This window comes from Bubalus kerabau, chromosome 23 (assembly GCF_029407905.1).
Source record: "Bubalus kerabau isolate K-KA32 ecotype Philippines breed swamp buffalo chromosome 23, PCC_UOA_SB_1v2, whole genome shotgun sequence".
Taxonomy (NCBI): Eukaryota; Metazoa; Chordata; class Mammalia; order Artiodactyla; family Bovidae; genus Bubalus; species Bubalus kerabau.
The window spans coordinates 1,542,075-1,567,953 of record NC_073646.1 but is presented as its reverse complement, the minus strand read 5'-3'; the positions used below and the strand labels follow the sequence as shown (position 1 = coordinate 1,567,953).

Genomic DNA, 25,879 nt, shown 5'->3' with positions numbered 1-25,879 from the left:
CGAGGAGTCCCCCACCCATGACCTGAGAAGGAGAGAAGGCCTGGCTGTTGGAACCTCCAGGAGCCTGCAGCCTGGCGGCTGCTCCTCCACCCCTCCCAGCCTCTGCACGGGAGGCTTTCCCTCCATGGACAGGGCCCACGGACCAGGGTCAGCCCAGGCCCCCCTGGCGCCAGGCAGAGCCTGGGCCCCTTTCTTCCCACAGATGCCTTCAAAGGATGCTGGACGGCAGCCTTGGGGCAGGAGGCCTGGGCGGGTTGGGAGCCTGAGAGGTTTCGGGCCCCCCAGGGCGACCCACTGGCTCCACAGGAGGCGGCTCTGGGGCTGGCCGAGGCTGTCTGGGGAGGAGGGGGATTCAAGGCCCAGTCCCAGACACAGGCAGAGCGGGGAGGCTGTGCAGGCCCCAGGGCACCCCAGGACTCATCTAGCCAGGTGCCTGCTCCCTCTGTGGCCTGGCTCCCCCTCACCGGGGGCCTGGGGGGCCTCTGCCTCCCCTTGCTGTGGGCCAGGCCTACGGGCATCTCTGACGCTGCGGGGATTCACGGGGCCGATGCCACCCTCCAGCTCACACCCACTTTTGGGGCACTCACACAAGTCCTGTCGCCCACTAGTGAGAAGGGAACAAGTAGTTGTAGGTTGGAGCACCCGGACATTCAGGCCAGCTGGGCCCAGCCTCAAGAAGGGCTGCGCTGCGGGGACCAGGGAGACCTCACCTGGAGGCTGGGGAAAGGGTTCCTGGGCTGGCACTGTGAGGTGTCTGCAGCCCCCGTCTCATCACACGTGGGAGCTGCTACTGTGTCTGAGGGCTGGCTTGAGGGACGAGCGGAGGTGGCAGCGAAGCGGGTGGCCCAGAACCTCCCCTCCCAGTGGCCCGGGGGAGCCTCAGTCAGACCCACTGCAGAGGGTAGGCTTGGCCTCCCCTGGGCAGTGTTTGAGGCACTGGATGCACCAGGCCCTGGAGGGCATGGACCCTTCAGAGCAGAGAGGCCTGGAGCCTGGCACGTACTCCCAGAGGCGCCCGGTCCCACGTGGCTGAGCTGCCCTGAGCTTGGCCACAGGACATGCTCTGCTGGAGCGCCAACTCGGCTCTCTCTTGAGGCCCACGTGCTGCCTTTCCAGAGCCCTGGGCGCCCGGGTGGGGCAGCCCTCACCCCCAAGCATCTCTGAGCTGGGGGCGGGAGGGGAGCGCTGCTGCTAGGACGTGTGCAACGTGGTAGGGATGTGCGTGTGCCTGAGTCACAGAGCTTGTCACGGAATTTGTCAGCCCGCGCCGTGTCCCCAACCCCAAGCTACCCTGGTCGTCACCCCAGTCCCTGGGCCACTGCTGCAGGTTGACCTGATGTGAGCTACCCATGCCCTGTCTAGCTCGATGGCCCTCAGCCGGCAGGGGGAACTGATCAGTGCAGGTTCTGTTGTATTAGATGGGGTATCAGGGGTGAGTGAAGAGACCTCTGAGCTGAGGACCATGATGGGTGGGTATGAGCAGTCCCAAAGATGAGTGTCTCAGTGGTCAACACGCAGCTTACAGCTTCTGGAAGGAGAGCAGGGGCGTGACAGAGGGTACACTGGGAGAGACCCCGGCCCAGGGCTCCAGGTTGGGAGAGCATAGGGACTGAACCAGAACAGAGCAGAAAAAAGGAGGCAGCAGCAGTGGGCGGGGGTGGGGGTGGTGGTGGTGGTGGGGCGCAGGGTTGCACTCTGGACAGCCATGCCTGGCCTGAGTCTTGGGAGTAGATCAGCTGGAGGACTTGGGGTCAAATCCTAGATTTGTGCAACTTCTGAAAATGCACTCTGAACCTTGCTGTCCTGGCTTGTGTGTGATGGGCTGAGATCAGCAGTGCAGTGGGAGGACGTGGCGCTCGGAAGCTTCCCTCCCTTCTAATGCTTCCTGTCCCCTTCCCCCTGGTCCGGCCAGACCATTGGGAACAGGCAGCCAGCACCCTCAACCCTGCAGCCCTCAAGGCGGGGACTTGGCCAAAAAGAAGACACAAGCCGTCCCCTTCCCAAAGGTCTGAGTAAAGGTACAGCCCGCCCCAAGCCCCAGGGTCTTGGGAACCTTCTCAGAGACCCTGGCATCACTCTTTCCCTCCCTCATGGACACCGGCCTCTGTCACAACCTGGACTGAAGAGCTGAGCCACAGTTGAGCCCTTCTGTCAACTGCCCTCCGTCCCACCTCCGGGGAAGCTGCACCCCTTTCTACATGACCCTGATCATTGGGCTGGCATTCTTCATTCACTCAGCCACCCAGCCAGCATGCTGTCTGTCCTCAGGAGAGACAGACAGGTAGACAGTGATGACAGTCCACGTCATGGCGGACATCTGGAGATGCTTTCAGGCCAGGGGTCCCACGGGGAGAGGCAGGGCAGTGCTCACACCAAAGGATAGAACAGGAGGAGCTTGCGGGGTTAAGGATCCTGGAGGCCTCCTGAGCAAGCAGGGGACCAGCATGTGCCTGGGCAGAGGGGGAGGAGAGTACAGGACAGCAGGTCTCACTGAACTGTAGGGTCAGGTCTGGAAAGGGGCTGGAAGTGAGGCTCTTAGGTGGACTTGCTGGGTCTCAGGGCCCAGTGACTTCATCTGTAGAAGAGGCAGCTCCTCAGGAAACCCCAGCATGGCGATCTCCAGACCTGGAAGCCACCAAGGTCTGGAGTCCTTGCAGGACTCACAGTGCTCCCCGGATGCCCTCTGGCCCCCACGGTTCCCGTGAGTCTTCTGGGGAAGCAGAGGCCTGGTTTGCTCTCCTTGATTCACCTCTGGCTCAGGCTGGTGAAGACAAGAAGCTAAATTAGTGACTACCTCACTCCTCCTGTGGTGAACCAGGAGCCTGGAGCCCCTGCAGCCATCATAGGAGAAGCCCTCCCCCAGAATCCCACTCCTCATGGAGACACAGCACACCAGGGGCTGAGGCTGAGAATAGTGCAAGCCTGACTGTCTTATTTTAAAAGCCTCTTTCCCTGCACGTTAGCTGCTGGTGCTGCTCCCTAAAGGGGAGTAGTCCCCAGGGGACTGGCTGCCCCTGCCCCGTCCTGACAGGAAGACCAGGCGGGTCCTCCTGGACACACTAGGTGCAGCGGGGGCAGGTGCCAAGAAGGTAGAGACTCTGCAACCTGTCTTCTGGGTCAGAGGGTCAGAACCAGGCTGAGGGGCCCTTGTCCCAGCCCCCCAGGGGCCTCTTGCCTCACCGGCAGGAAGACCCATTTCTGATTTGAGCATTGTCCCAAAGCCCTGACCCCTGCGCTAAGGTGTGGCTGTTTCCAGTTTCGAGCTGAAGATCTAGGGCTCAGACTAAGTCAACGAGGCTGGAGGGTGAGGAGCAGCTGGAGCGCAAGACCGTGGACACGGCCGGGGAGCAGCAGGCCTGCTCTGTGGGAAGGAGGCTCAAACCCAGAACGTAGTGGGTGGGGAGGCTAACCGACAGGCCGGCCAGGGGCTGTGGAAAGAGGGGCGGCCAGGTCTCGGACACTCCCTGCAAGCTGCTGTAAGCTCTTTTCCGTGGATGGGCTCCACCCAGAGGTCTGGGGGGTGGGGATGGGATTGTGGGTGTATGCAAATGTGAGCTGCTGTGGGGGACGGAAGGGAGCCCCGCGGATGCCCGGGGCATACACGTGATCCCCTCGACTCAGGCTCCACGTGCGCACCCATGGCTGGGAGAATTTTCAACCTAAATCGGCACTGCTCTTGAGTTATTTCTCCCTTGGTGCCGCCTCCGCCGCCTCCTCCTCCGGATCTTAGCTGGGCGGGCGTCTTCTCCCCCCTCCCCCCGCAAGCCTCCCGGGCCCCTCCCAGCCGAGCTGAGTTTGCCGGGCCGTAGCCTCCCCGCCGCGCGCTGCCGCTGTCCGTGGTGGCGCGGCCCGGCCCGGCCCCGGAGCCCGCACGAGGCTGCTGCGGGGGCGCTGTCCATGGTGCTGCCGCCGCCGGGCGCGCCCTGCTCTAGGGACGCGGAAGGTATTCAGACAGGGGCTGCCCCTCTAACCAGCACAGCCCGCACGAGGGAATTGCCAGGATGCTCTCCCTTCTGGCCCCAGGATGGGGGTGGGGGGGTGGGGGGCACTTGTAGGCTTCATACTGTCCCCCCATGCGGTGCTGTTGTCCCAGGATGGCCCCTCCTATGTACTGGCATTAAGGGGTCTGGCCACCCCTGCCACTGTGGGCAACTGTAACTCCTGGGAGCCTCATGTTCCTGGTCTGAAAACGGTGCTCACAGCAGTGCTTCCTCCTGTGCCCCCCAGCCGGGCAGTTGTGAGGCTGACATACACTACTAACCCAGTGGGCACTCGGCACGTGCTGTTAGGGATGTCGTGTATCAGCCCAGGTGAGGAATGCAACTACCTGGTCATGGCCTGCAGTGAACGGGCAGCCAAGGTGTGGGGGTCTCCTCTTGGGGCGTAGACTGGCAGCCTGAATGTTCATGACTATCAGGGCACGAAGGCCTTTGGATTCAAAGCTGGGCTGGCAGCCATGAGGGCCACGTGTCCTAGTTAGACCCTTGGGCCCAGCCCAGGATGCACCCTCCCCAGATGTGGAATGCCGGCAAGTGTAGTCCTGTTCAGGGCTTGGGAACCAGTGGAGGTGTGACTCTGGGAAGGGCAGGGCAGTGAAGGACCACTGGTTCCTCTCCCCCTCCGGCCAGCAAGCTCACTCTGAGCCATGCCCTTGGTCTTCTTCTCATGCTGTTCCATGGGGCATATCGTCACCCCCAGGCTTTGAAGTGAGGAAAGTGAGGCTTGGAGCAGGGAAATGGCTCCCCAAGGCCACACAGCAATTTGGGGTGAGCCACGGGGTACCCACCTCCAAGCTGAGTGTCAGAGGTGGGGACAGGCAGGAGATCTGGAATGAGAGGCAGATGGTAGCCCTGTGAGGGACTCACTGCCTCTTCTCTCTGGGGTCATCTGCATCCTGTGCCCTCTGCCACCCATTCACAGCCTTGGAGGCCTGAGCAGGGGAACGGGGAATGGTCTCAGTCCCACCCTGTGGGAAGATCCCTACACATAGCCTTTTGCAGCCAGTTCTGTGTCTGTGTCTTGGCTCCACCACTTGCTGTGACCTCAGGCAAGCAATTCATGCTCCCTCAAGCTATGGTTTCCTCATCTGTACAGTGGGTACAATCATCAAAGCATTGTCCTCCGTGGGTTGAGTGGGAGATTAAGGAAACAATATATGTGCAGGGCTCATTGTGCTGGTATCACCATGAGCACCCTGGGAAGACACTTGCTCTTTCTCTGGGTATGTTCTGAGCCATAGAACCTCCTGCAGCCACAGAGATTCTCAGTGCATGCGCCTCAGATGGAGCACTTAAACCACTCCAGAGAGCTACACAGGCGTGACATAGAGGAGTGGCTAGAGAATGCCCCAAACCCTCAGTTCCCCAGCCCTGCCTGGCAGAGAGAGGCCTGGCAGGTGCCGATGGTGGGCAGCAGAGGTGAAGGGGACGGTCACCAGCGAGTGTCCCTCCACCTCTGTTCTGTCCACAGAACCTGGGGGTCAAAAAGCTCTGTGGTGGGTGGAGGTTGAGCTCAGTGCATACAGTAGGTGCTCAGGAGTGTTGTAGTTGTGACCAGCCCTGCCTTCCTGCACCTGCTCAGTCAGGGAGTCAGGGCTTACACTCAGACCCTTTCTGTTGGGCGTTTCTGGGAATGGCCTGGGAGGGGACGCGGGGGGGTGGGGCGGAGCCTAGTCCTCCCGCGCAGGACTCACTGCCGTCTCCTGGACCCTGTCTGCAGCCCGAGCGAGGAAGATGTCGAGCCCGGGTGTCGACGGCGACCCCAAGCCTCCATGCTTGCCTCGCAATGGCCTGGTGAAACTGCCGGGCCAGCCCAATGGCCTGGGTGCAGCCAGCATCACCAAGGGCACGCCAGCTGCCAAGAACCGCCCTTGCCAGCCACCCCCACCCACCCTCCCACCACCCAGCCTGGCTGCCCCGCCGCCCCGGGCTGCTCTGGCCGGGGGCCTGTGCCCCCAGGCAGGGCTCCCCCTTGGTGGACCAGCCTTAGCCCCAGTGCCCGGGCCCCCAGCAGAGCGACCGCCCCTGGCCACAGATGAGAAGATCCTCAATGGCCTCTTCTGGTACTTCTCGGCCTGCGAGAAGTGTGTGCTGGCACAGGTGTGCAAGGCCTGGAGGCGTGTGCTCTACCAGCCCAAGTTCTGGGCGGGCCTCACGCCTGTGCTGCACGCCAAGGAGCTCTACACAGTGCTGCCTGGAGGTGAGAAGGAGTTCGTGAACCTGCAGGGCTTCGCAGCACGTGGCTTTGAGGGTTTCTGCCTGGTCGGCGTCTCTGACTTGGACATCTGTGAGTTCATCGACAACTACGCGCTCTCCAAGAAGGGTGTCAAGGCCATGAGCCTCAAGCGCTCCACCATCACTGACGCCGGCCTGGAGGTGCGCACTGCCACGGGCCCAGAGGAGCAAGGGTTGGGGGCTGGGCCAGGCAGCAGCCACTCAGCACATGTGTGTTGTAGGGGTGGGGCGGTGAGGAAGAAGCTTTCACACACAAGCAGCAAAGTGGCTGAGGGTGGGGCTGGTGCCCTGAGGAGTGTGGCTGTGGGGTGGGGGGAGCAGGGCTGGCTACTTAGTTTGGGGGATCTAGTTCAAAATGAAAATTTGGGTCCTTTGCTCAAAGATAACTAAGGATTTCAGGACAGTAACAGCAAAGCAGGGGCTTCCCAGGTGGCGCTAGTGCTAAAGAACCCACCTGCCAATGGAGGAGACAGCTTCAGTCCCTGGGTTGGGAAGATCCCCTGGAGGAGGATATGGCAACCCATTCTAGTATTCTTGCCTGGAGAATCCCATGGACAGAGGTTGCAGAGTTGGACACAACTCAACTGACTTAGCACTCATGCATGCAACAGCAAAGCAGACAAATGTGAGACCCTGCATGCTGAGGATGCTGGAGGAGGTGGGAGAAGCAGGGGCAAAGGTCAGAGGAGCAGCTGTGGAGGTGGCCCCTTCCCCAGGAAGGGGACTCTAATCATCACATCATTAACACCAAGGGCTCTGAGCACCTGCTGGGGCCTGGCCCCGGACTCCCAGATCCCCTGTGCCCTGCCTCCTCTCTTAGAAGGTTGTTTACATGTAACGAACACACTGTAGAGTGCACTTGGCCGAGTCCAGCTTGATGGATGTTTACACTGTCTGCACCCTCAAGAGCACAGCTTCCTGCCCCTCGGCAGGCTCCTTCCACCCTGTCTGCTATCAGCCCACCATGCCTGTGGGGAGTCTCATGCTTGGGAAAGCACGGTAGGCTTGAGCCCCATGGAGGCCTCCTGACCCCCTCCTGACCCAGCACCTGTCCACAGGTGATGCTGGAGCAGATGCAGGGCGTGGTACGCCTGGAGCTGTCAGGTTGCAACGACTTCACCGAGGCTGGGCTGTGGTCCAGCCTGAGCGCACGGATCACCTCGCTGAGCGTGAGCGACTGCATCAACGTGGCCGACGACGCCATCGCGGCCATCTCGCAGCTGCTGCCCAACCTGGCCGAGCTGAGCTTGCAGGCCTACCACGTGACGGACACAGCCCTGGCCTACTTCACAGCGCGCCAGGGCCACAGCACGCATACACTGCGCCTGCTCTCCTGCTGGGAGATCACCAACCACGGCGTGGTCAACGTGGTGCATAGCCTGCCCAACCTCACCGCGCTCAGCCTCTCTGGCTGCTCCAAGGTCACGGACGACGGCGTGGAGCTTGTGGCCGAGAACCTGCGGAAGCTCCGTAGCCTCGACCTCTCCTGGTGCCCGCGCATCACTGACATGGCGCTCGAGTATGTGGCCTGCGACCTGCATCGCCTGGAGGAGCTCGTGCTGGACAGGTGTGCACGGCCCCACCCCTAGGCCACGGAGGGCAGAGCCAGGCGAGGCTGCTGGACCTCTAAGAAGGGAGCCTAGTGGACAAACCTGTAGTTAGAGGAGGGCTGCAGCGAGGGGGGCGGGGCCCTCATAAGAGGCTAGCCTAGTGTGGACCATAACACGGGGGTGGGGCTGAGCAGTGCCCGCCACCCCCCACCGCCCTCCCAGGGAATATGACCTAGCGGCCAGTTGGGGGCAGAGGCTGGGTGGGGCGCGGCACTGTGGGGCAGGAAGGTAGCTCAGCTCTGGGCGTCTGGGGCGGAAAAGGAGGAAGGGGCCAGAGCTGAGGGGCGGGGACAGGTGTTTTGAAGGTGGGCAACCCCTTCTGTTGCGACCACAGGTGTGTACGCATCACGGACACTGGCCTCAGCTATTTGTCCACCATGTCGTCCCTCCGCAGCCTCTACCTGCGATGGTGCTGCCAGGTATCAGCCCTCCATGCCTCCAGAGACTAGGGAGTAGCGGGGGAGGTGGGGGGCGAGGGGAAAGCCCCCACCCAGATATGCCGCTGACCTGTAAGGAAGCCCACTCAGATCCTGTAAGGAAGTCTGGGATCCCTTCACACCCAAGCGGCGCGCACGGAGTTCCCAGGGCCCTCAGCAACTCCGTGGGGACCTGAGAACCTACCCCCCTCCCCCCTACGGCCTGACGCTAGGAGTGGGGCTCCCTCGAGGCGGGAACGGAAATAGCTAACACGCCCCGCTCTCCCGCCCAGGTGCAGGACTTCGGGCTGAAGCACCTCCTGGCCATGAGGAGTCTGCGTCTCTTGTCTCTGGCAGGTGAGACCCTGTGCCGCCCTCCTGGGCAGTGGCCACTCATCCCCACCTAGGCCGACTCCGCCAGCACTGCCGGGACCCTAGTGCAGACCCACGCCTGGTGTTGACTCACGGCGGCCCAGGCCCCACCCGGCCAGAGGCGGAGTCTCGCTTGGTCCGGGCCCCGCCCTGGTCACGCCCACTAAGCCCCGCCCCTCCGCAGGCTGCCCGCTGCTGACCGCCACCGGGCTGTCGGGCCTGGTGCAGCTGCAGGACCTGGAGGAGCTGGAGCTGACCAACTGCCCCGGAGCCACCCCCGAGCTCTTCAAGTACTTCTCGCAGCACCTGCCCCGCTGCCTCGTCGTCGAGTAGTCGGGGCCTCCCGGCCCTCGGCCCCTCGCTCTCCTCCCCGCCCCGCCCCGAGCAAGGAGGGCGGCGGGCGGGCCAGCCCCGCGCACGCACGCACGCACGCTCGGGGAATTTGTGCATGCCCCTCGCGCCCGCAACTGCACGCCCGCCCTTCGCCACGCCACAGTCGCCTCCATCATTCGCCCGCCCGCCGGAGGCGGAGCGCTGGGGCTCGGTCCTGGGGGCGCTTTGAGCTCGCCAGACGGCCGCCCCTACCGCCTTCTCCGCCACACCCCGCTCTGTCTCCCCACCCCGGGCAGGGCCCAGGGGGATTGAGGGGAGCTGGGTCCCCTAGGACACAGGGGCCCGGAAGAGCCCCCAGGGCTTCCCGCATCTTCCACTGCACCGCGCCTGGAGCCCTCCGAGGGGTGCGAGGGGAAACAGGCCGCCGCCAAAGCCATGGCCCGCCCAGGAGCCCAAGTCCCGCCCGCCCTTCCCCCCGCTCATGCCAGCCTGACCCTCAGCGACCTCCCCTCTTCCTTGCCGCTGTGTGAGAGAGGCCCGGCTCGCCCCACCCCACCCACAGACCTAAGGTCCTCGGACCCTGGCCAGGCTAGGGCAGAACTGGATTAGGAGAGGGGCCACTGGGCTGACAGTGACCTTGGCATAATCAACATTAGCCCAGCTGGCCCCAGTCCACCTCAACTCAGGGGTGGCATAGCTACCTTGAGAAGCCTGCAGCTGGAGCGACCATTAGGGCCTGCAGGCCTTGGGAGCAGTCCTGAGTGGACCCTGCCCTGCAACCCCTGTAGCCAGCTGGGCCCAGGCCCCTCAGCGCAACACTTCATCCTGGGCAGGTCTCCACCAGGTGGAAGCTGGGAAAGGGGGCCCTAGCCAGTGACCAATCTTCCAGTGACCAGCTCCCCCTCAACACCCAAAGGGAGGGCTCCTTTCTAGCCACAGCCTCCCTCTCCCCAGCTTCCCAGACTTCTACCTGCCCATGTGGGCGCATCGTGTTCTGTCTAGTCCCAACACATCTGGAAGTCCTGGGGTGCTGGCCCATCTTGGCGATTGCTGAGGAGGGGGCTGGGACCCCTTTCCATCCCAACCTTGAGCACCCACACCCTATCTTGGGACACCCCCCCCCCAATCTGGTTGGAAGAGAGTAGCCAGTTTCCAGAGAGCCAGAGAGTGACAGAGAGAGAGAGAGAGAAAGAGAAAGAGCGAGCGAGAGATGCTGTTGAAGAGAGACAGTTCAACAGCCCAAAGATTTCCCTGCCCCTGGAGTGCTGGCCAGAGGCTCCAGGGCTGAGAAGGTCAGGAGCCAGTTTCTTCAGCCCCTTCTCCCCACAGCTCCCAGTGGGGAGGGGCAGCTGTCCATTTGTCCAAAGTATTAATGCAACTGAAGCTGTGATATTTCCAACGACTGTAGGAGGAAAAATTAGGGGGACAGAGGAAAACAAAACCAACCAACCCCTAAAATCATTTTCTTATTGTACATAACGACCTCATTCTCCTGTATATGCGGAAGATATAACCTTATATTTGGTAAGTGTTTCTTGTGCTATTTTATCACGTGACCTGTTTATAAAAATATATATTAAAAAAGTTGTAAAAACACATGTCTGAATTGTTTTTAGGTCATCACACCATGGTGGGGGGAAGGTGTTATCTGTCCTGAGTGGCCCAAGTCTGAATGTTTGTGCACCCCTCATCAAGTTTATTGGTTCTCTCAATAAACATGCAGAGACTGGTAACACTGTGCCAGGCTGGAAACCCAGCAGTGACCACCACAGAAGGCCCCTAACCTCTCACTGTGTCAGCGAGGAGAGACACTAAAATCATTACATATAACAGTCCTTCCAAAATATCTAGGATATAGCCCATTCTTCCAAGGGCAAAAATGAGGGCTGCTAGGGGTATCCTTGGAGAAGGAAGTGGCAACCCACCCAGTGTTCTCGCCTGGAGAATCCCAGGGACGGGGGAGCCTGGTGGGCTGCCGTCTATGGGGTCGCACAGAGTCGGACACGACTGAAGCGACTTAGCAGCAGCAGCAGCAGCAGCAGCAGCAGCAGGGGTATCCTAGACGATCACACAGAGCAGCAAGCACAGGCCAGGGCGCATACCCAGCAAAGAAAGGGCGGCTCAGAGAGGGTCACTGATTGAACCGTTTGTGTGAACAGGTCCAGTCAGGCACCAGAGCTCTTGGAGACAGACGGATGCGAGTTCACACTCGTGTGAAACAGATGTAATCAGTATACCAGGTTGTGACGAGTGCCGTGGAGGCCACTTAGATGGGGTGGCCGGGGAAGGCCTCTAAAAACGTGCCATTTAAGCTGAACTCTGAGGGATGAGAAGCGTTCTGGGGAGGACAACGAGCGAGCACGTGCGATGACCGTGAGGCAGGCAAGGGCTCGGCCGGCTGGGAGCCGCCGTGGCGGGAGCTGCGCGGAGGGGACGGGGCCGGGAGCTCGGGATTTGCCTCCCAGCGCGGTGAGGACGTGTGGAGGCCCGCAGGCCGAAGAGTCCCTGGCTGTGTGGAGCTCAGATGAGTCGGGAGGGGGACCCCTGGAGAGCCGCTAGGAAGCTGTTCCCAAGTCCCGAAGAGGGCGAAAAAGAAGGCGGAGACGGAGGAGGGGTGTGGGGCTAGCCTGGGGATGCCTGGGCTTGCTGATGGACCGTGGGGCAGAGATGAGCACTAGCGTTAAAATAACACGAGTAAAAGAGGAAGAGGAAGAATACCGGAGGCGGAACCGGCGGAGCCTCTCTCCCACCTCTGCTCGCCCCTCCGCCTCCAAGGCGCGCTCCCGTTCCGGAACGTTTGTGGTGTGGGCACCAGCTTCCAGCGCTGGGCTGGAAAGAAAAGGACCACGTTCGGCGGGGGGCGGGACGGAGACGGGCTGCTTCCGGCGCGGCCGTTCCTCCCCGGCTCGGCAGTTTCGGGAAATGGCTCATCTGCCCGCGGAAGGAGAGACTTCTCCCTTCCTCCGGTTCTGTTCCCGCTGTCTCCGCTCCTGCCGCAACCTCTGCGCCGCCAGGCTCTCCTGAGCGGTCGCGCCAGCCATCCCTCGGGCTCCGTAAATAGCTCAGTCCTGGAAGCCCCTCTGACCCTCGCGCCTCTGTAGCCTGTGTTCTCTGGGAGTCTCTGGTCTTCCTGCCCCCTTTCCAGAGGCCGACGGTGCACGGTGGGAGCCATCTGGCTTCCCTGGCGGGACTGACTGCCCGAAGGTCCAGTGACCATCCTGATCTGGCAGTTAGGGGGTTGGAGAATTGGCCTGGCCTGGGGCTGACCAGGTAAGGTCTCCCCCAGAAGTCACACATGGGGCTGGCTAGCCTCAGGGCAGCCATGGCGCCCTCCGACTGCCCGGTGAGGGTGATGGAACTTGCCTATCAGACCGACTAACGGTGGACTCCCCTGGACTAAGCAGTTTTGGAGGAACCACCCAGGGTGAAGGGTCTGAACGGCCACGCCCCTGCCGCCAGGCTGACCAGGCCTGCCCACTTCACTGATCTGTCCTCGCCACCCGTGCAGCCATGGAGAAGATGTCCCGCGTGACCACGGCCCTCGGTGGGAGCGTGCTGACTGGCCGCACCATGCACTGCCATCTGGATGCTCCGGCCAACGCCATCAGCGTGTGCCGTGACGCGGCCCAAGTGGTCGTAGCAGGCCGCAGCATCTTCAAGATCTATGCCATTGAGGAGGAGCAGTTTGTGGAGAAGCTGAACCTGCGCGTGGGCCGCAAGCCCTCCCTCAACCTGAGCTGTGCAGACGTTGTCTGGCACCAAATGGATGAGAACCTGCTGGCCACGGCAGCCACCAACGGCGTGGTGGTCACCTGGAACCTGGGCCGGCCGTCCCGCAACAAGCAGGACCAGCTGTTCACGGAGCACAAGCGCACAGTGAACAAAGTGTGCTTCCACCCCACTGAGGCCCACGTGCTGCTCAGCGGCTCCCAGGATGGCTTCATGAAGTGCTTTGACCTGCGCAGGAAGGACTCTGTCAGCACCTTCTCGGGTGAGGCCCTGGGAGGCAGGTCAGGCAGGTGTGCATCTCTGCAGGTGGCCGACCTGTCTAGGCAGACTGAGGAGTGCTGTGTGTCAGAGGCCCTCAGGTGTGCTCCCAGAGGGCTTCCTGGAGGAGGAGCCAGCTGAGCTGGCACTGGAGGAGGGGGTGGAGGTCAGCAGGGAAGGGGCAGGGGTGGGCCTGGTGGAAGTGTGAGGGGTACCTGGAGTGTGGGCACAGCGTTGATGCACTTGCGGGGCCAGCAGGAGTCAAGGGTAGTATGGGATCAGGGAGAGGGCAAATGGGTGGCTGCCCTGGCAGCTGAGCCTTCTCTCGCCATGCCTCAGAGCTCCAGGCCACCTCATTGCATGAAGTCTGCTTCCAGGGTCCTCAGCCCAGGGAAGCAGTGGGGAGTGGGGCATTGCCTGGTTCCTCCCCCCTCAAGTTCCCTTCCCAGCAGGCCCAGCTCTTGACACCCCCGCCTTGAGCCAGCTCACGTTTTTACCTCGATGAGACCAAATGAAGGACAGGGCAGAGCCCTCAGATAATCAGGGAGCATCTTACGACAGTCCTTGAGCTCCCTGTGCAGGGGAAAGCTGGGTGCTACATTCGCAGGCTCCTGGTGTGGTGGTCCTCAGGGCTAGACGTGTCCCCTCAAGGTCTCCAGTCCTTGGGGGCTGGCCAGCCTGGCAGCTCCAGCTCAAGGTGTAGGGCCTGGGCAAAGCCTGGGGCATTCTATCCCTGCCTCCTGAGGCCTGAGGCTTCCAGAGGATTGTGTTTGGCCCACCAAGGCTCCTGTTCACACAGTGCTCTGACACCTGGTCCTGAAGTCGTGACAGCTTTGCACAAGGATGGATGTCAGATGCAGAATCCAGAGAAAATCAAGGTCCAGGAGTCTGTTAAAAACCACCCGATGCCTGGTGTCCCTCTCACCTGCCTAGGCTATTATCTGCTTTGCCATGCCTCTCTTCGCCCCTGTCCACTCTGGACAGGCCTTGGCAGTGTCTACACCACCCTCCAGGCCTTCTGGTCTGGGTCATGGGCAGGAATGCAACACCAGCCCACATCCATTCCAAGGAATCCCCATTGGTTGCTTGCTTTCCCTCCTGGAGCTCCTGTGGGCCACCCCGTCCCCCACCCCCAACCTTCTCCCTCCACTAATGTCCATCCACAGGCCAGTCTGAGAGTGTGCGTGACGTCCAGTTCAGCATCCGGGACTACTTCACCTTCGCGTCCACCTTCGAGAATGGCAACGTGCAGCTCTGGGACATTCGGCGGCCTGACCGCTGTGAGCGAATGTTCACAGCCCACAATGGGCCTGTATTCTGCTGTGACTGGCACCCCGAGGACAGGTGTGGGCTGGGGGCCAGGGCAGCGGGGCAGGGTGGGTGGGCTTGTGGAAGGGCTCTCTGACTGCCTCAAGACCTGTGAGACAGAGTGGGGAGCCCTCCCACCCCTAAAGAGGTCACTGAGGACTTCATGGGCCTTCCCCAGGGGCTGGCTGGCCACAGGTGGGCGTGACAAGATGGTGAAGGTCTGGGACATGGCCACACACCGTGCCAAGGAGGTGCACTGCGTGCAGACCATCGCCTCCGTGGCCAGAGTCAAGTGGAGGCCCGAGTGCCGCCACCACCTCGCCACGTGCTCCATGATGGTGGACCACAACGTCTACGTGTGGGACGTGCGCCGGCCCTTTGTGCCCGCCGCCATGTTTGAGGAGCACCGGGACGTCACGACGGGCATCGCCTGGCGCCACCCGCATGACCCCTCCTTCCTGCTCTCTGGCTCCAAGGACAGCACTCTGTGTCAGCACCTGTTCCGCGACGCCAGCCAGCCTGTTGAGCGTGCCAACCCTGAGGGCCTCTGCTACGGCCTCTTTGGGGACCTGGCCTTCGCAGCCAAGGAGAGCCTCGTGGCCACCGAGTCGGGGCGCAAACCCTACGCTGGGGATCGGCGCCACCCCATTTTCTTCAAGCGCAAGCTGGACCCTGCCGAGCCCTTTGCGGGCCTCGCCTCCAGTGCCCTCAATGTCTTTGAGATAGAACCCGGCAGCGGCAGCATGAGCTGGTTCGTGGACACGGCCGAGCGTTACGCCCTGGCCGGCCGACCACTGGCCGAGCTCTGTGACCACAATGCGAAAGTGGCTCGAGAGCTTGGCCGTAACCAGGTACACAGGGTGGGCTGAGGGCTAGGATCTTGGTACAGGGCCTGGCACTCCTCTAACAGCTGCAGCCGGACCCTGCCCTGAGTTCAGAGTTCAGCTCTGGCTGAGGACACCCCCAGCTTGCCCCAGTAACTGAGAGTGTCCAGAGCCCCAGGAGTGGGCCAGATGCCAGTGCCATTCCTGGGGTGCAGGCCTGGGTGTTGGGTCTTGGCCCCTCTTGGCTTGTCCTTGCTTCTAGACTTCCCAGGATGTCCAGCCCTACAGAGAATGTCCACATTGCCTTGCTCACCATCTCCCTGGGACCTCAGGCCCATTTCCATGTTTCCTCTGCCCCTACAGGATGGAGGCTAGGTTTTTTGTTTTTCCTATGGGCCTTGGCTTCCCACCTGGGGTGGGCCAGGACATTGGGTCCCTGGGGCAGCTGAAAGCTGAGGGTTTGTGGTTCTATCCAGGCAGAGGGGAGCCTGTGCAGGCCTCCAGGGACCCAGGACCCCCATGAGTGACTAGTGCCTACCCCTAGGTGGCTCAGACGTGGACCATGCTCCGGATCATCTACTGTAGTCCTGGCCTGGTGCCCACCACCAATCTCAACCACAGCGTGGGCAAGGGCAGCTCCTGTGGCCTGCCCCTCATGAACAGGTAGACACCTGGGGGCAGCTCTCCCCAGAGGGTGGGACTGCTGGTGCCTATCCACCCATCGGCCCTCCCTGCCTCCAGTTTCAACCTGAAGGATATGGCCCCAGGACTGGGCAGTGAGACTCGGCTGGACCGCAGCAAGGGTGATACACGGAGCGACACAGTGCTGCTGGACTCCTCAGCCACACTCATAACCAATGAAGGTAGGGTGGGGGCGGGCAGAGAGCCTTCATGGGATTGGGAATGGGTCTCCAAGCGTGAGGCAGTCCTGGAATGCCCTCCTTCCCTCCCTTGGACAGATAACGAGGAGACTGAGGGCAGCGATGTGCCCACCGATTACCTGCTGGGCGACGTGGAAGGTGAGGACGATGAGCTTTACCTGTTGGATCCGGAACACGCACACTGTAAGTGGGGGCGTGGGGAAGGGGTGGGGTGGGGCTGGGAGGCGGGGCCAGAGCCTGCCTACCCTTCCTGCCCCTATGTCATAGCGGAGGAGCCCGAGTATGTGCTGCCCCAGGAGGCCTTCCCGCTGCGCCACGAGATTGTGGACACCCCACCGGGGCCCGAGCACCTGCAGGACAAGGCCGACTCGCCCCACGTGAGCGGCAGTGAGGCAGATGCAGCCTCCCTGGTGCCTGTGGACTCCTCCTTCTCACTCATCTCGGTCTCGCACGCGCTGTGCGACAGCCGCCTGCCGCCCGACTTCTTCAGCGCCCTAGTGTGTGACATGCTGCGTTTCTATGCCGAGCAGGGTGACGTGCAGATGGCCGTGTCCGTGCTCATTGTGCTGGGTGAGCGCGTGCGCAAGGACATCGACGAGCAGACCCAGGTGGGTGACAGGGTCTGGGGGTCTTCCCGGAGCAGCTGCCACCCCGAGGACTGCCCCTGCACGCCCCGCCTACACCCGCACCTGTGTCTATGCCCAGGGAACCCTGGGTTCTTACTCCGCCCTCCCCGCCCTGCCCACCAGGAGCACTGGTACACGTCCTACATCGACCTGCTGCAGCGCTTCTGCCTCTGGAACGTGTCCAATCAAGTGGTCAAGCTCAGCACCAGCCGCGCCATCAGCTGCCTCAACCAGGCCTCCACCACCCTGCATGTCAACTGCAGTCACTGCAAGCGGCCCATGAGCAGCCGGGGCTGGGTGTGCGACCGCTGCCGCCGCTGCGCCAGCATGTGCGCCGTCTGCCACCACGTGGTCAAGGGGCTCTTCGTGTGGTGCCAGGGCTGCAGTCACGGCGGCCACCTGCAGCACATCATGAAGTGGCTGGAGGGCAGCTCCCACTGCCCCGCCGGCTGCGGCCACCTGTGCGAGTACTCCTGACCCGCTGCCGGGCTGGTGGGGATGGGCTTGTGAACCAAATAAAGGACGCGGGAAGCATTCTGAGCGGCTTGTTACCTACTCGCGTCGCTTGGGGTCAGGTGCCGGCGCGGCCTACTTTACCGGGCGGAGGGCGAGGCCTCCGCGGCGCAGTAGCCAATAGCATCCCTTGGAGCGGCCCTCGCCCCGCCCCCCGGAAGCGCCCCCCTCCTTCCGGGCCGAAGGAAGCGGCTCCCCAGCCGGTCGGTGGCCTCACGGAGGCAGTCCCGGCGTGCCTCGCGGCGGCAGGCTCATGGCGCTGGAGGCGCGGCCGCTTCTGTGGCTCGCGCTCTGGACGCTGGCGGTTCCCGCCCGGAGCTTCGGGAAGGACGCCGACGGAGGGTGGTGAGCGGCGCCGGGCGGCCGGGCGGGGCGAAGCGGGGCGGGGAGCGCAGCGGGGCGCCCGACAAAGTGAGCCGCTGTGTCGGCAGGCGACGGCCCGGACCGGGGGCGCCGGCGGCCGTGACGGAGGAGGAGCACTGCACCGTGGAGCGCCGGGCTGACCTCAGCTACGCCGAGTTCGTGCAGCGGTACTTGCGGCCTCCTGCGGGGCCACACCTCCCGGAAACCTGTCCCTAGAGCCGTCCCCTGCACCGCCGAGGACGCGCACTACTCGTCCTCCCTATGCCGCTTCCCCTTGAGCCCCTTCGAGCGCGTGTGGGCGGGAGCCGAGGGTGGGCGCGGGTCAGACCTGGCCGTGACCCTGCCCTTCCTTCTAGCTACGCCTTTTCCAGACCTGTCATTCTGCAGGGGCTCACCGACAACTCGGTGAGTATTCACGCCCCTCTCGACGACCACTCGCCAGTGCAGGGCCCCGCCCCGAAGTCCTTTCTCTATCTCCGCAGAGGTTCCGGGACCTGTGCACCCGTCAGAGGCTGCTGGCCTCCTTTGGAGACAGCGTGGTCCGGTTGAGCACCGCCAACACCTACTCCTACCAGAAAGGTGAGCTGCCCCACTCTGCAGCCCAGCCTACTTGCCAGCATCTTGCAGGCAGCACCAACTAGTCCTGACCAACGCCTTTCAAACTGCAGTGGACCTGCCCTTTGAGAAGTATGTGGAGCAGATGCTGCACCCCCAGGACCCCATCTCCATGGGCAATGGTGAGCCAGACAGGTGACCATGGGTGTGTGTGGGGGGTGACTTGGAGATCCCTGTGTCCTGTGTTTTCCGCTGGCAGACACTCTGTACTTCTTTGGGGATAACAACTTCACCGAATGGGCCTCCCTCTTTCGGCACTATTCTCCACCTCCGTTCAGCCTGCTGGGTACAACTCCTGCTTACAGCTTTGGAATTGCAGGTGGGTGCCCTCCAGGACAAAGGGACTTGGGGGCTGGGTTGGGGAGGATTAAGCCTGGTAACCAGGTGCTCGTAACTTGCCCCACAGGAGCTGGCTCTGGGGTGCCCTTCCACTGGCACGGACCCGGGTTCTCGGAGGTGATCTATGGCCGCAAGGTCAGCACAGGGTGCGGGCTGAGACTCTGGGTTCACTGACCAAAACACAAAGCGTAACTTTGCTGCTCCTCCCCACCCTCCAGCGCTGGTTCCTGTACCCTCCTGAGAAGACACCCGAATTCCACCCCAACAAAACCACACTGGCCTGGCTCCGGGACACATACCCGGCCCTGACACCATCTGCACGGCCCCTGGAATGCACTATCCAGGCTGGTGAGGTCAGTAGCTGGCAGGCAGGGGCCAGGCTGAGCCGGGCTAAGGATCCCCAACCAACCCATCAACCCACATGTCCCCCCACCCCTCGCCAGGTGCTGTATTTCCCTGACCGATGGTGGCATGCCACACTCAACCTCGACACCAGCGTCTTCATCTCTACCTTCCTCGGCTAGCCAAAGGGGGTGGCTGGCGAGCCCACTGCACACCAGCACACATCCCTGCAGTGCTCACAGGTTTTATTACAGGGACAGAGGTGGCGGCAGCAGCCTCAGCCCAGCCCACCTCACCCCCCCTTTCCGGCCCAGAAGGAGGATGAGAGGCTCGTTGCCCAGCAGAACTGATGGGGGTGGGGTTGGGGACACCAGGGTAGGAATCCAGGGACACAAACTATATACAGAAAACTAAGGGCTACTGCCCCAAGGCCCTCCTGAGCTAGGGTACAGGGCAAGGCAGGTGGGTGGCCCATACACCCACCCTGCTCAGTAATCCTCTACCCAGCCATTCTCAGAGATGAAGGCATCGATGACCTCTTTCATGGCCAAGTTGGGGATGAGCTGTTCCTGGGTCAGGGGGCTCCGAGTCACAGGGTCAAAATGGCCCACGCGCTGTAGTGACGACAGGATCAGAATTAGGAGCTGCTCAGTGTGTGTGGGTCCTGCTGCCAACACCCACAGGCCCTCACCTGCAGGTGCTCCTCGATGTCCTTGCGGTCATACGTGATGCCGCTGGGCGTGATGCAGGGCTCCCGCATCAGCTCAAAGCTGATCTTGCCGCACAGGTAGTCGGGGATGTCTCGCTTCTGCAGCACACAGGGTTGGATCAGGTCAGGGGCTGGGAAGGGACACTGCTCCGGCTACCCACAGGCCCCAGAAGACGGGCAGCTCACCTTTCTCTTCTCGTCTACTTGGGAGAAGAGCTCGTCCATGTCCGCCAAGTACTTGTCCTGCAAAGAACCAAGCAGCCACTTGTGGGCCTGACACCCCTCTCCCCTCCCCAGACACTGAGACACACAGACCCAACAGGAGCTGGGGCACCGCACATCACAGCACGCACACACACACACAGGAACCACACTTGGGCTGGGGCATCCTCACATGCTTGGCTTCAATGCAGGCCTGCTGGGCCCGTATGTGGCTGTCGTCCTCGTCACCCTCGTGGTTCCGCTGACACTCTTCCAGTTCCCTGGGGGTTGACCAAAAGGTGATCAGAGATGGGTCTGGCCAGGGGCAGTCAGACTCCATTCCAGTCTTAGTATCATTCAGGCCTCATTCCCCTCCATCTCCTGCGTGCCAGAGTTGACCTTCAATAAACACTTGTGTTCACACCTCAGAGTTAACCTAAGAGTGGTGACTCGAGGAGGGGAGCCCACCTCTCACGCTCAGCCACAATAAGCCGTGTAAGATAAGAGTGCAACTCATTTTCCTGGTGGATGCGTCGCTCTTCGATGCTGTTCCAGCGCTTCTTCTTTGCGATGCGCAGAGCACTGGGGATGTCATCCCCAAAGTTGAGCCGCTGCTCCTTGGCCAGGTTGTAGGCTGGGGGATAGAGTATTTGGGTAAACTTCAACCAGTCCACCCACCTGGTCCCAGGCACCCTGGAACCGGCTAGCCTATAAGCCCACCTCGCTGCAGGTTGGCAATAGCCTCATCATAGCTTTCCATCTCCAGCTGGCATTGCCCCAGGAAGAAGTGTGCCTTCACAGACTGCCCGTCCAGCTCCAGGGCGCGCCGACAGTCAGCCAGGGCTTGCTCGTGCTGCTGCATCTTCAGGTAGCACAGTGCCCGGTTGGTGTAATACACTGCCACCAAGGGGTTCCGGGTCTGGGGACCAAGGCCGGACCAGCCGGCGTGAGGGCGTGAGCTCAGCCTGCCCACTCTGTCCCAACTTGAGGCCCACAGTTGGAACCAAGACACTAGCGTTTTCTCAGCTTCCAAGCCCTTGGGTTCTGAGGGAGGGTGAAGCCTACGTGTGCCCACTCTCTGGACTCCAATGAGTCTTGTGAGGTAGCTTTCCCAGACTCGTGGAAATGCCCAGCATCGCGTTTGACTCCTCAAGGAGCAAGGGTGCCTGGTCCCCAGCCCAGTGGGCCTCGAAAACCTACAGTTCCCACCCAACACAGTTCTCTGGCAGCCGCGCTGGCTTGGGAAAGGCGCGGCCTTGGCCCCAGACCCCAAGCACCCACCCCCTCCCTCCGAAAGTCTGGCGGGCACGGCCTGACATGTTCTGGAGAGGGCGCGGGGCAGAAGCCGCACCCCGGCCCCTCCCCTGGCTCGGACGCCAAGCCCCTCCCGCAGCGCGGGCGCACTCACGATGGCGCGGCCGTAGCAGGCCGCCGCCTCCGGGTACTTGCGGCCCACGAATAGCCGGTTGCCCTGCTCCTTGAGCTCCTGTGCGCTCGGGCTCTTCTCGGGGCTGCCGCCGCCGGCGCCCAGCCGTGCGCCGCCCTCCTTCTCCTCCTTGCCCTTCATGGCGCCGCGCGGCACCGCCTGGGCTCCGCTCCCAGGCTCCGCGCCCAGCCCGCCCTGCGCCCGCAGCCCGAGCCCTCGATCCGCTCGGGCCCGGTCCAGCGCTCCGCCACCGGAACTTCCGGTCTGCAGGTAGGCGGGGCCAGCGGAGCGGACCGCCGCGCGGGTGGGCGGGGCCGCGCGTGCCCCGGCGCGCTGCGGGGGCGGGGCCGGCGGGGAGCGTGACTCTCTGGCAACGCGACGCGACGTCGAGGCTTGCGAAGCGCCGGGTCACACGGGCAGACGCCCGCCGCGGCCGTGCTCCGACGCCCCGCCCCCGAGGCCCCGCCCGGCGCGTGGAGATGGCCGCGGCCGGCGGGCTCTGGAGCTGTGCGGACCCGAGTCGCTGGGCCGCGGTCTTGGAGTGCCGCGGGGCGGTGCTGGGGGCGCGCGCGGGTCCCCAGGGGCGTCTGGAAGCGCTGGACCGGTGGTAGGGCGGAGAGGGCAGGGGCGGGCTGGCCGAGCCCCGTGGCCCGGATTCCGTAGCGCCGCCTTCCCCCAGGTACCGAGAGGAGCTGCCCGCGGCCATCGGGGACCGCGCGGAGAAGCACGTGACACGAGACGAGCTGGAGCGGCTGCTGGCGTGGAAACTAGCGGTAAGGTTTCCCACGTGGGGCGCGGCACAGCCACGTGGGCGGGGTTTCTCTGGGGGCGCACCCTCGTGGCAGTCTTGGGGCTCCTGGCGAGGGCCACCACTCGTGACACCCGACTCGACCTGGCCACAGAGGGGCCGCTTCCGACCGCGCCTGCAGCAACTCGTGGCCGCCAACTCTCCGGAGCTGGTGGTGCAGCATTCGGCCGCCGCCTTCCGTCTTCTGCCAGACATGCACGCAGCGGTCATGGCTCTGTGCGCCCTCCGTGGCGTGGGCCCGGCTACCGCCTCGGGTTAGTCGGGAAAGCTGGACCACCCCCGGGCAGGGTCGCGGGCGGAACCTGGGCTGTTAGTGTCCTTATCCATGAAGTGGTCCGATGGTCAGATACATGATACAGGAGAGTTGCTGGGGACAGCAGTCCCAGGCCCAGGCGGGGCTGAGTGCTGTCCATTCACTGCCCACAGCGGTACTGGCTGCTGGAGCTCCTGAGGTGGCAGCCTTCATGTCTGAGGAGGCAGTGGCCGCAGTGCCCGGCCTGCCCGCCCTGCAGTACACCGTCAAGCACTACCTGCTCTACCTGAGCCGGGTGCAGGAGCGTGCAGCAGCCTTGAGCCAAGGTGCGGAGACCACGGGCGGCCAGGGTGGTCACGGAGAGTTCTCTCTGACGGTAGGAAGATCGGTATCTCTGAGCCCCAGACTCTCTCTGCCCTTCTCTAGGCAGTGCGTCTGGGCTGTGGACCCCGCACCATGTGGAGACGGCCCTGTGGACCTGGGCTGTAGGTCAGAAGATGTGCCCAGACCTGCTGCCAAACCTGGGTCCCAGCCCGGTCCCTGCTGAGGACATCAGGCCAGCCAAGAAGCGCAGGACCCAGGCTGAGTGACTTGGCTGCAGCCCAGAGCCTGCTCACCTGCCCTGTGATCTCAGGCTGTAAGTCTCTGGACAGGAGGCTGGCCGGCCAGGAAGCTGGTTGCTGTTGAAGCTCAATAAATGCCTGCTGAACTGACACCTGAATGTGAGGCCCACAGCCCCTCCCCAGGGCTCCTGGCTCCCACAGACACACCTCATGCTGGGTACAGAAAAGTAAGGTGGGGGTGCCCTCAGCCACTCTTGTGGAGGGAAGGGCTCTCACAGTTGCTCAGAGTTAGCGGGGAGATGAGCCCAGCCCCGGGCCCCAGTACAGCCAGCTGATGCTGTGTAAAATATTTATTTATTCTTCAAAAAGGCTTAGACTGCAAGTCTCAGGGAAGAGGTGGGGGCAGGGTCTCCTCTGGGGCCACCCTTGGGGACCTCCACCACCCGCCCCAGGCCAGCAATCCTGTCCCTCCAGCCTGGGAGGGGGTGGCCAAGGCTGGTGTAAGGCTCGGCCTGGACTCAGTGGGCCACAGGGGCCACCAGCCCACACCGGGAAGGAGCAGCCTCAGGACTACATTCACTGAGGGTGGACATGCAGGCCCTCCCAGTGGCTGGCCCTGGGATCCTGCACCCTGGCCCCTATAGACCTGGGGACCCTGTCAGGGTGGTGGGGGGATATGGGCACCCAACAGGTCGTAGGCAAAGATGTTCCAGAAGATGGCGAACAGCAGGAAGGTGCCATAGGCAAGCAGCACCACCCACCAGCCGCACTGGTCCCGCAGGCGCTCTTCGTAGCTGCGCAGGATGGTCAGGCCCATGCTGACGCCCACCACCGCGCCCGCCAGGTGCGCCATAAAGCTGGGCTGTGGGCCTGAGGCAGGCAGTGGCGGGGAGAAGCGCAGCCACACGGCCCGGCCTACCTCGGAGCTCACTGCAGGGGGAGGCGGCAGGTGAGGCCCCCTGGCCAGGGGCTGAGACCCCCGCCCTGGCTCCCTACTTACTGCACACCAGGGCCAGCACCATCCTCAGGAGCTTGTAGGGACACCTCATCCCAGCCCAGTTCTGATGGGGTGCAAAGAAGAGGTGGTGAGATAGGTCTTGTGGGCCCCTCCCCGCACCCCACCCCAGGGGCTGCCCCGTTACCATGACGACATTGGCCAGGTGTGCAGAACACAGGGCATAGACCCCGCCGGAACCCCCCACCACAGGGGCCCGCATGTCAGTAATGGAGACGGTCAGGGAGCCTGTGTGAGCAAGGGGAGAGCCGTGAGGGCGAGGCCGGCCGGGGCGGCCCCGGCGCAGGCAGCTGCCTCACCTGCCAGCACACCCGCCAGGTAGAGCAGGCTGATGCGGAGCAGGCCGTGCACCATCTCCAGCGGCACTCCAATCATCAGCTGCAGGAGGGCATTGAACCCCAGCTGCTCCAGCCTGGCCATGGGGGGCAAACGGGTGTAAAGGGAAGGGTGGGGTCCACAGTGGGGCTGCCAGCCCCCTGCCCCCTCCTCAAGGGGCTGAGCTCTCCAGACCCAGTCTGGGAGGGCGGGGTGCTCACCCGACATGCATGAACATGTAGGTGAGGAAGCGCCAGGCCCGAGCGCGGTGGCCGGGGTGGTACACGAGGGGGCTCTTCATATATTCGGGGTGGTAGGTCTGCAGCACCCACTTGTTGAGCCGGGCCCCGTAGCACAGGAACACGATGATCTGGGGGGACAAGTGCTGGGGCCAGGCAGGACCAGGGGCGCGGGAGGCTCCCAGGGAGCTGGCTGGACAGGCAGGCCCACCTGGGCAAGGGTGACCGAGGCCATAAACACAGGGGGCGGGCAGCTGCGGTGCCGGTAGAAATACCAGTGGCGGTCCACCTCTCGGGGCAGGATCTCGTAGGCCACGTAGCGCACGAACCGCTTGTAAACACCCAGGCCCGGCTCATCCAGCAGCCCGTCCCGAGGCAGTGCCCGCTGTCCGTTGGCGATGGCCCGCTTGAAGCTGCTTGAGCGCTTGCTGCTGATCTAGGGGGCGGGGCCCAGGCATAGACCACCACACTCCCCCCCAGGGCCGCCCCTCCTGAGCGGTCCACCCAGCTCCTCACCGGGTCCCAGGCTCTGCCCCATGTCCACAGCCCCGACCCGGGTGGGCAGGGCAGGGAGGAGGGGCCACCTGCCCACCCCGCTCCAGCCCAGGGTCTGCACGCGCCAGGTCGAGCCCCACCCCGCTGCCCGCCTGCAGCACACTGACCAGGTCCGCCAGCTCCTGGTAGCAGACCTGGCCCCGCTCGTTGCTCTGGGCCAGCGCCACCAGCATGTCCAGCTTGGCTGGGTCCAGGGGCAGCTCATGGCGGTGCACCAGGCCAGTGAAGGTGTCCGCACCGATGAAGCCTGTATTCTCAGGGTCCAGCTGCTGTGGTTGTGGGGGAGGAGGGGTGGCCAAGGCTTGAGCGTGGGCCTGGCCCCCAGACCACAGGGCTGGGCAGGTCAGCCTGGGGAGGCAGCCTCTGAACACCCCAGGTCCAGGCCCCTGTGCCCACGTGGTCCCAGGAGCTGCAGGCACCAGCGCCTAGGTCCCTGGCCTGAAGCTCCGCTAGTTCTCTAGGGGTCTCCTCACCTCATTTCAGCCCTGCCTATCCTGGAGGGGTAGGGCCAAGGTCTGAGGGCAAGCACCCCCCTCCTGCCACGCTGCAAGCGCCCTGCTCTGGCTCGCCCTTTCCTGGGTCTTGGGCAGGAGGCTAAGGTCGTGCAGGGAGAGGTTGGGCTGAGGGTCTCTGAGAAGTCCGTTCCCCCGGCCCACCCAAGGGCGAAGGGCCGCGTAGGGGGCGGTGCCGTCGCCCCCTACCTCCGCACGCACCTGCTCCTGGATAAGCTGCAGCAGCGAGCTCCTGTCCATAGAGCCGGGCCGGGGGCCGGGGCCGGGGTCGGCGGCCGCGGCCGGGAGGGGCTGCTCTGCGGACGACTCCGCTCCGCCCCGGCCCTCCGGCTCCGCCCGCTCCGCTCGGCGCCGCGTCACGGAGCCGCCCGCCCCCGCCGCACACGCCGCCGCCACCGCCCGCCCAGCCACGCGCGGTCGGGACACGCGCGCGCCCCGCACGAGGACGTGCCCGGGCAAGAACGGTGCGCGGCTCCCGGTTCCCATCCCGCTAGTCCCGCGGAGCGGCAGCCGTGAAACTG

At 63.4% G+C, this 25,879-nt stretch overlaps 6 protein-coding genes across 10 annotated transcripts; 4 read left to right on the top strand and 2 right to left on the bottom strand.

The window, feature by feature from the left end:
- Positions 1 to 5,732: 5,732 nt before the first annotated feature.
- Positions 5,733 to 8,964, top strand: FBXL16 (F-box and leucine rich repeat protein 16). Its single transcript, XM_055562304.1, has 5 exons — positions 5,733 to 6,374; positions 7,292 to 7,800; positions 8,178 to 8,262; positions 8,553 to 8,616; positions 8,816 to 8,964. The coding sequence occupies exons 1-5, from the start codon at positions 5,733 to 5,735 to the stop codon at positions 8,962 to 8,964; spliced, it is 1,449 nt and encodes a 482-aa protein (XP_055418279.1).
- A 2,855-nt stretch (positions 8,965 to 11,819) lies between these two features.
- Positions 11,820 to 17,128, top strand: WDR24 (WD repeat domain 24). Its single transcript, XM_055561460.1, has 8 exons — positions 11,820 to 12,955; positions 14,118 to 14,295; positions 14,438 to 15,110; positions 15,628 to 15,746; positions 15,825 to 15,946; positions 16,043 to 16,147; positions 16,232 to 16,572; positions 16,714 to 17,128. Exons 1-8 carry the CDS (start codon positions 12,475 to 12,477, stop codon positions 17,065 to 17,067), a joined length of 2,373 nt encoding a protein of 790 aa, XP_055417435.1. The 5' UTR covers positions 11,820 to 12,474; the 3' UTR covers positions 17,068 to 17,128.
- A 109-nt stretch (positions 17,129 to 17,237) lies between these two features.
- Positions 17,238 to 20,095, top strand: JMJD8 (jumonji domain containing 8). Of its 4 annotated transcripts, none has more exons than XM_055561464.1 (9): positions 17,238 to 17,448; positions 17,535 to 17,621; positions 17,823 to 17,871; positions 17,949 to 18,045; positions 18,135 to 18,203; positions 18,281 to 18,400; positions 18,488 to 18,555; positions 18,639 to 18,773; positions 18,864 to 20,095. In XM_055561464.1, the coding sequence occupies exons 1-9, from the start codon at positions 17,357 to 17,359 to the stop codon at positions 18,942 to 18,944; spliced, it is 798 nt and encodes a 265-aa protein (XP_055417439.1). In that variant the 5' UTR covers positions 17,238 to 17,356; the 3' UTR covers positions 18,945 to 20,095. The 4 variants fall into 4 exon arrangements, with proteins under 4 accessions (XP_055417439.1, XP_055417438.1, XP_055417440.1 ...); XM_055561463.1 differs by having other exon boundaries at positions 17,535 to 17,633; XM_055561465.1 differs by lacking the exon at positions 18,135 to 18,203 and having other exon boundaries at positions 17,535 to 17,633.
- On the bottom strand, positions 18,991 to 21,239 carry STUB1 (STIP1 homology and U-box containing protein 1). Its single transcript, XM_055561462.1, has 7 exons — positions 21,081 to 21,239; positions 20,393 to 20,591; positions 20,141 to 20,306; positions 19,866 to 19,953; positions 19,658 to 19,714; positions 19,454 to 19,570; positions 18,991 to 19,376 (listed from the first exon to the last, which is right to left on the bottom strand). The coding sequence occupies exons 1-7, from the start codon at positions 21,237 to 21,239 to the stop codon at positions 19,251 to 19,253; spliced, it is 912 nt and encodes a 303-aa protein (XP_055417437.1). The 3' UTR covers positions 18,991 to 19,250.
- Positions 21,238 to 22,874, top strand: LOC129637359 (uncharacterized). 2 transcript variants are annotated; one of them, XM_055561467.1, is made up of 5 exons: positions 21,238 to 21,368; positions 21,778 to 21,871; positions 22,001 to 22,160; positions 22,333 to 22,485; positions 22,586 to 22,874. In XM_055561467.1, exons 1-5 carry the CDS (start codon positions 21,238 to 21,240, stop codon positions 22,747 to 22,749), a joined length of 702 nt encoding a protein of 233 aa, XP_055417442.1. In that variant the 3' UTR covers positions 22,750 to 22,874. The 2 variants fall into 2 exon arrangements, with proteins under 2 accessions (XP_055417442.1, XP_055417443.1); XM_055561468.1 differs by lacking the exon at positions 21,238 to 21,368 and adding an exon at positions 21,509 to 21,705.
- Positions 22,875 to 23,057: 183 nt separating this feature from the next.
- RHBDL1 (rhomboid like 1) lies at positions 23,058 to 25,844 on the bottom strand. The gene is made up of 8 exons (XM_055562704.1): positions 25,416 to 25,844; positions 24,954 to 25,115; positions 24,503 to 24,727; positions 24,274 to 24,422; positions 24,037 to 24,149; positions 23,865 to 23,965; positions 23,723 to 23,783; positions 23,058 to 23,652 (listed from the first exon to the last, which is right to left on the bottom strand). Exons 1-8 carry the CDS (start codon positions 25,842 to 25,844, stop codon positions 23,381 to 23,383), a joined length of 1,512 nt encoding a protein of 503 aa, XP_055418679.1. The 3' UTR covers positions 23,058 to 23,380.
- Between the last annotated feature and the right edge of the window lie 35 nt (positions 25,845 to 25,879).

Coding starts and splice junctions, on each gene's coding strand:
- FBXL16 (XM_055562304.1), top strand. CDS start 5,733: ATGTCGAGCCCGGGTGTCGACGGCGACCCCAAGCCTCCATGCTTGCCT. Junction 7,801..8,177: donor GAGGAGCTCGTGCTGGACAG/GTGTGCACGGCC, acceptor TTGCGACCACAG/GTGTGTACGCATCACGGACA. Junction 8,617..8,815: donor GCGTCTCTTGTCTCTGGCAG/GTGAGACCCTGT, acceptor GCCCCTCCGCAG/GCTGCCCGCTGCTGACCGCC.
- WDR24 (XM_055561460.1), top strand. CDS start 12,475: ATGGAGAAGATGTCCCGCGTGACCACGGCCCTCGGTGGGAGCGTGCTG. Junction 15,747..15,824: donor GGCCTGCCCCTCATGAACAG/GTAGACACCTGG, acceptor CCCTGCCTCCAG/TTTCAACCTGAAGGATATGG. Junction 16,573..16,713: donor ACATCGACGAGCAGACCCAG/GTGGGTGACAGG, acceptor CCTGCCCACCAG/GAGCACTGGTACACGTCCTA.
- JMJD8 (XM_055561463.1), top strand. CDS start 17,357: ATGGCGCTGGAGGCGCGGCCGCTTCTGTGGCTCGCGCTCTGGACGCTG. Junction 18,401..18,487: donor TTACAGCTTTGGAATTGCAG/GTGGGTGCCCTC, acceptor CTTGCCCCACAG/GAGCTGGCTCTGGGGTGCCC. Junction 18,556..18,638: donor AGGTGATCTATGGCCGCAAG/GTCAGCACAGGG, acceptor CCCACCCTCCAG/CGCTGGTTCCTGTACCCTCC.
- LOC129637359 (XM_055561467.1), top strand. CDS start 21,238: ATGGCGCCGCGCGGCACCGCCTGGGCTCCGCTCCCAGGCTCCGCGCCC. Junction 22,161..22,332: donor GGGCCCGGCTACCGCCTCGG/GTTAGTCGGGAA, acceptor CACTGCCCACAG/CGGTACTGGCTGCTGGAGCT. Junction 22,486..22,585: donor TGCAGCAGCCTTGAGCCAAG/GTGCGGAGACCA, acceptor GCCCTTCTCTAG/GCAGTGCGTCTGGGCTGTGG.
- STUB1 (XM_055561462.1), bottom strand. CDS start 21,239: ATGAAGGGCAAGGAGGAGAAGGAGGGCGGCGCACGGCTGGGCGCCGGC. Junction 20,307..20,392: donor TATTGCCAACCTGCAGCGAG/GTGGGCTTATAG, acceptor TCTATCCCCCAG/CCTACAACCTGGCCAAGGAG. Junction 19,715..19,865: donor CCTGCATTGAAGCCAAGCAT/GTGAGGATGCCC, acceptor GGTTCTTTGCAG/GACAAGTACTTGGCGGACAT.
- RHBDL1 (XM_055562704.1), bottom strand. CDS start 25,844: ATGGGAACCGGGAGCCGCGCACCGTTCTTGCCCGGGCACGTCCTCGTG. Junction 24,728..24,953: donor ACCAGGAGCTGGCGGACCTG/GTCAGTGTGCTG, acceptor CCCGCCCCCTAG/ATCAGCAGCAAGCGCTCAAG. Junction 23,784..23,864: donor ACCTGGCCAATGTCGTCATG/GTAACGGGGCAG, acceptor GCACCCCATCAG/AACTGGGCTGGGATGAGGTG.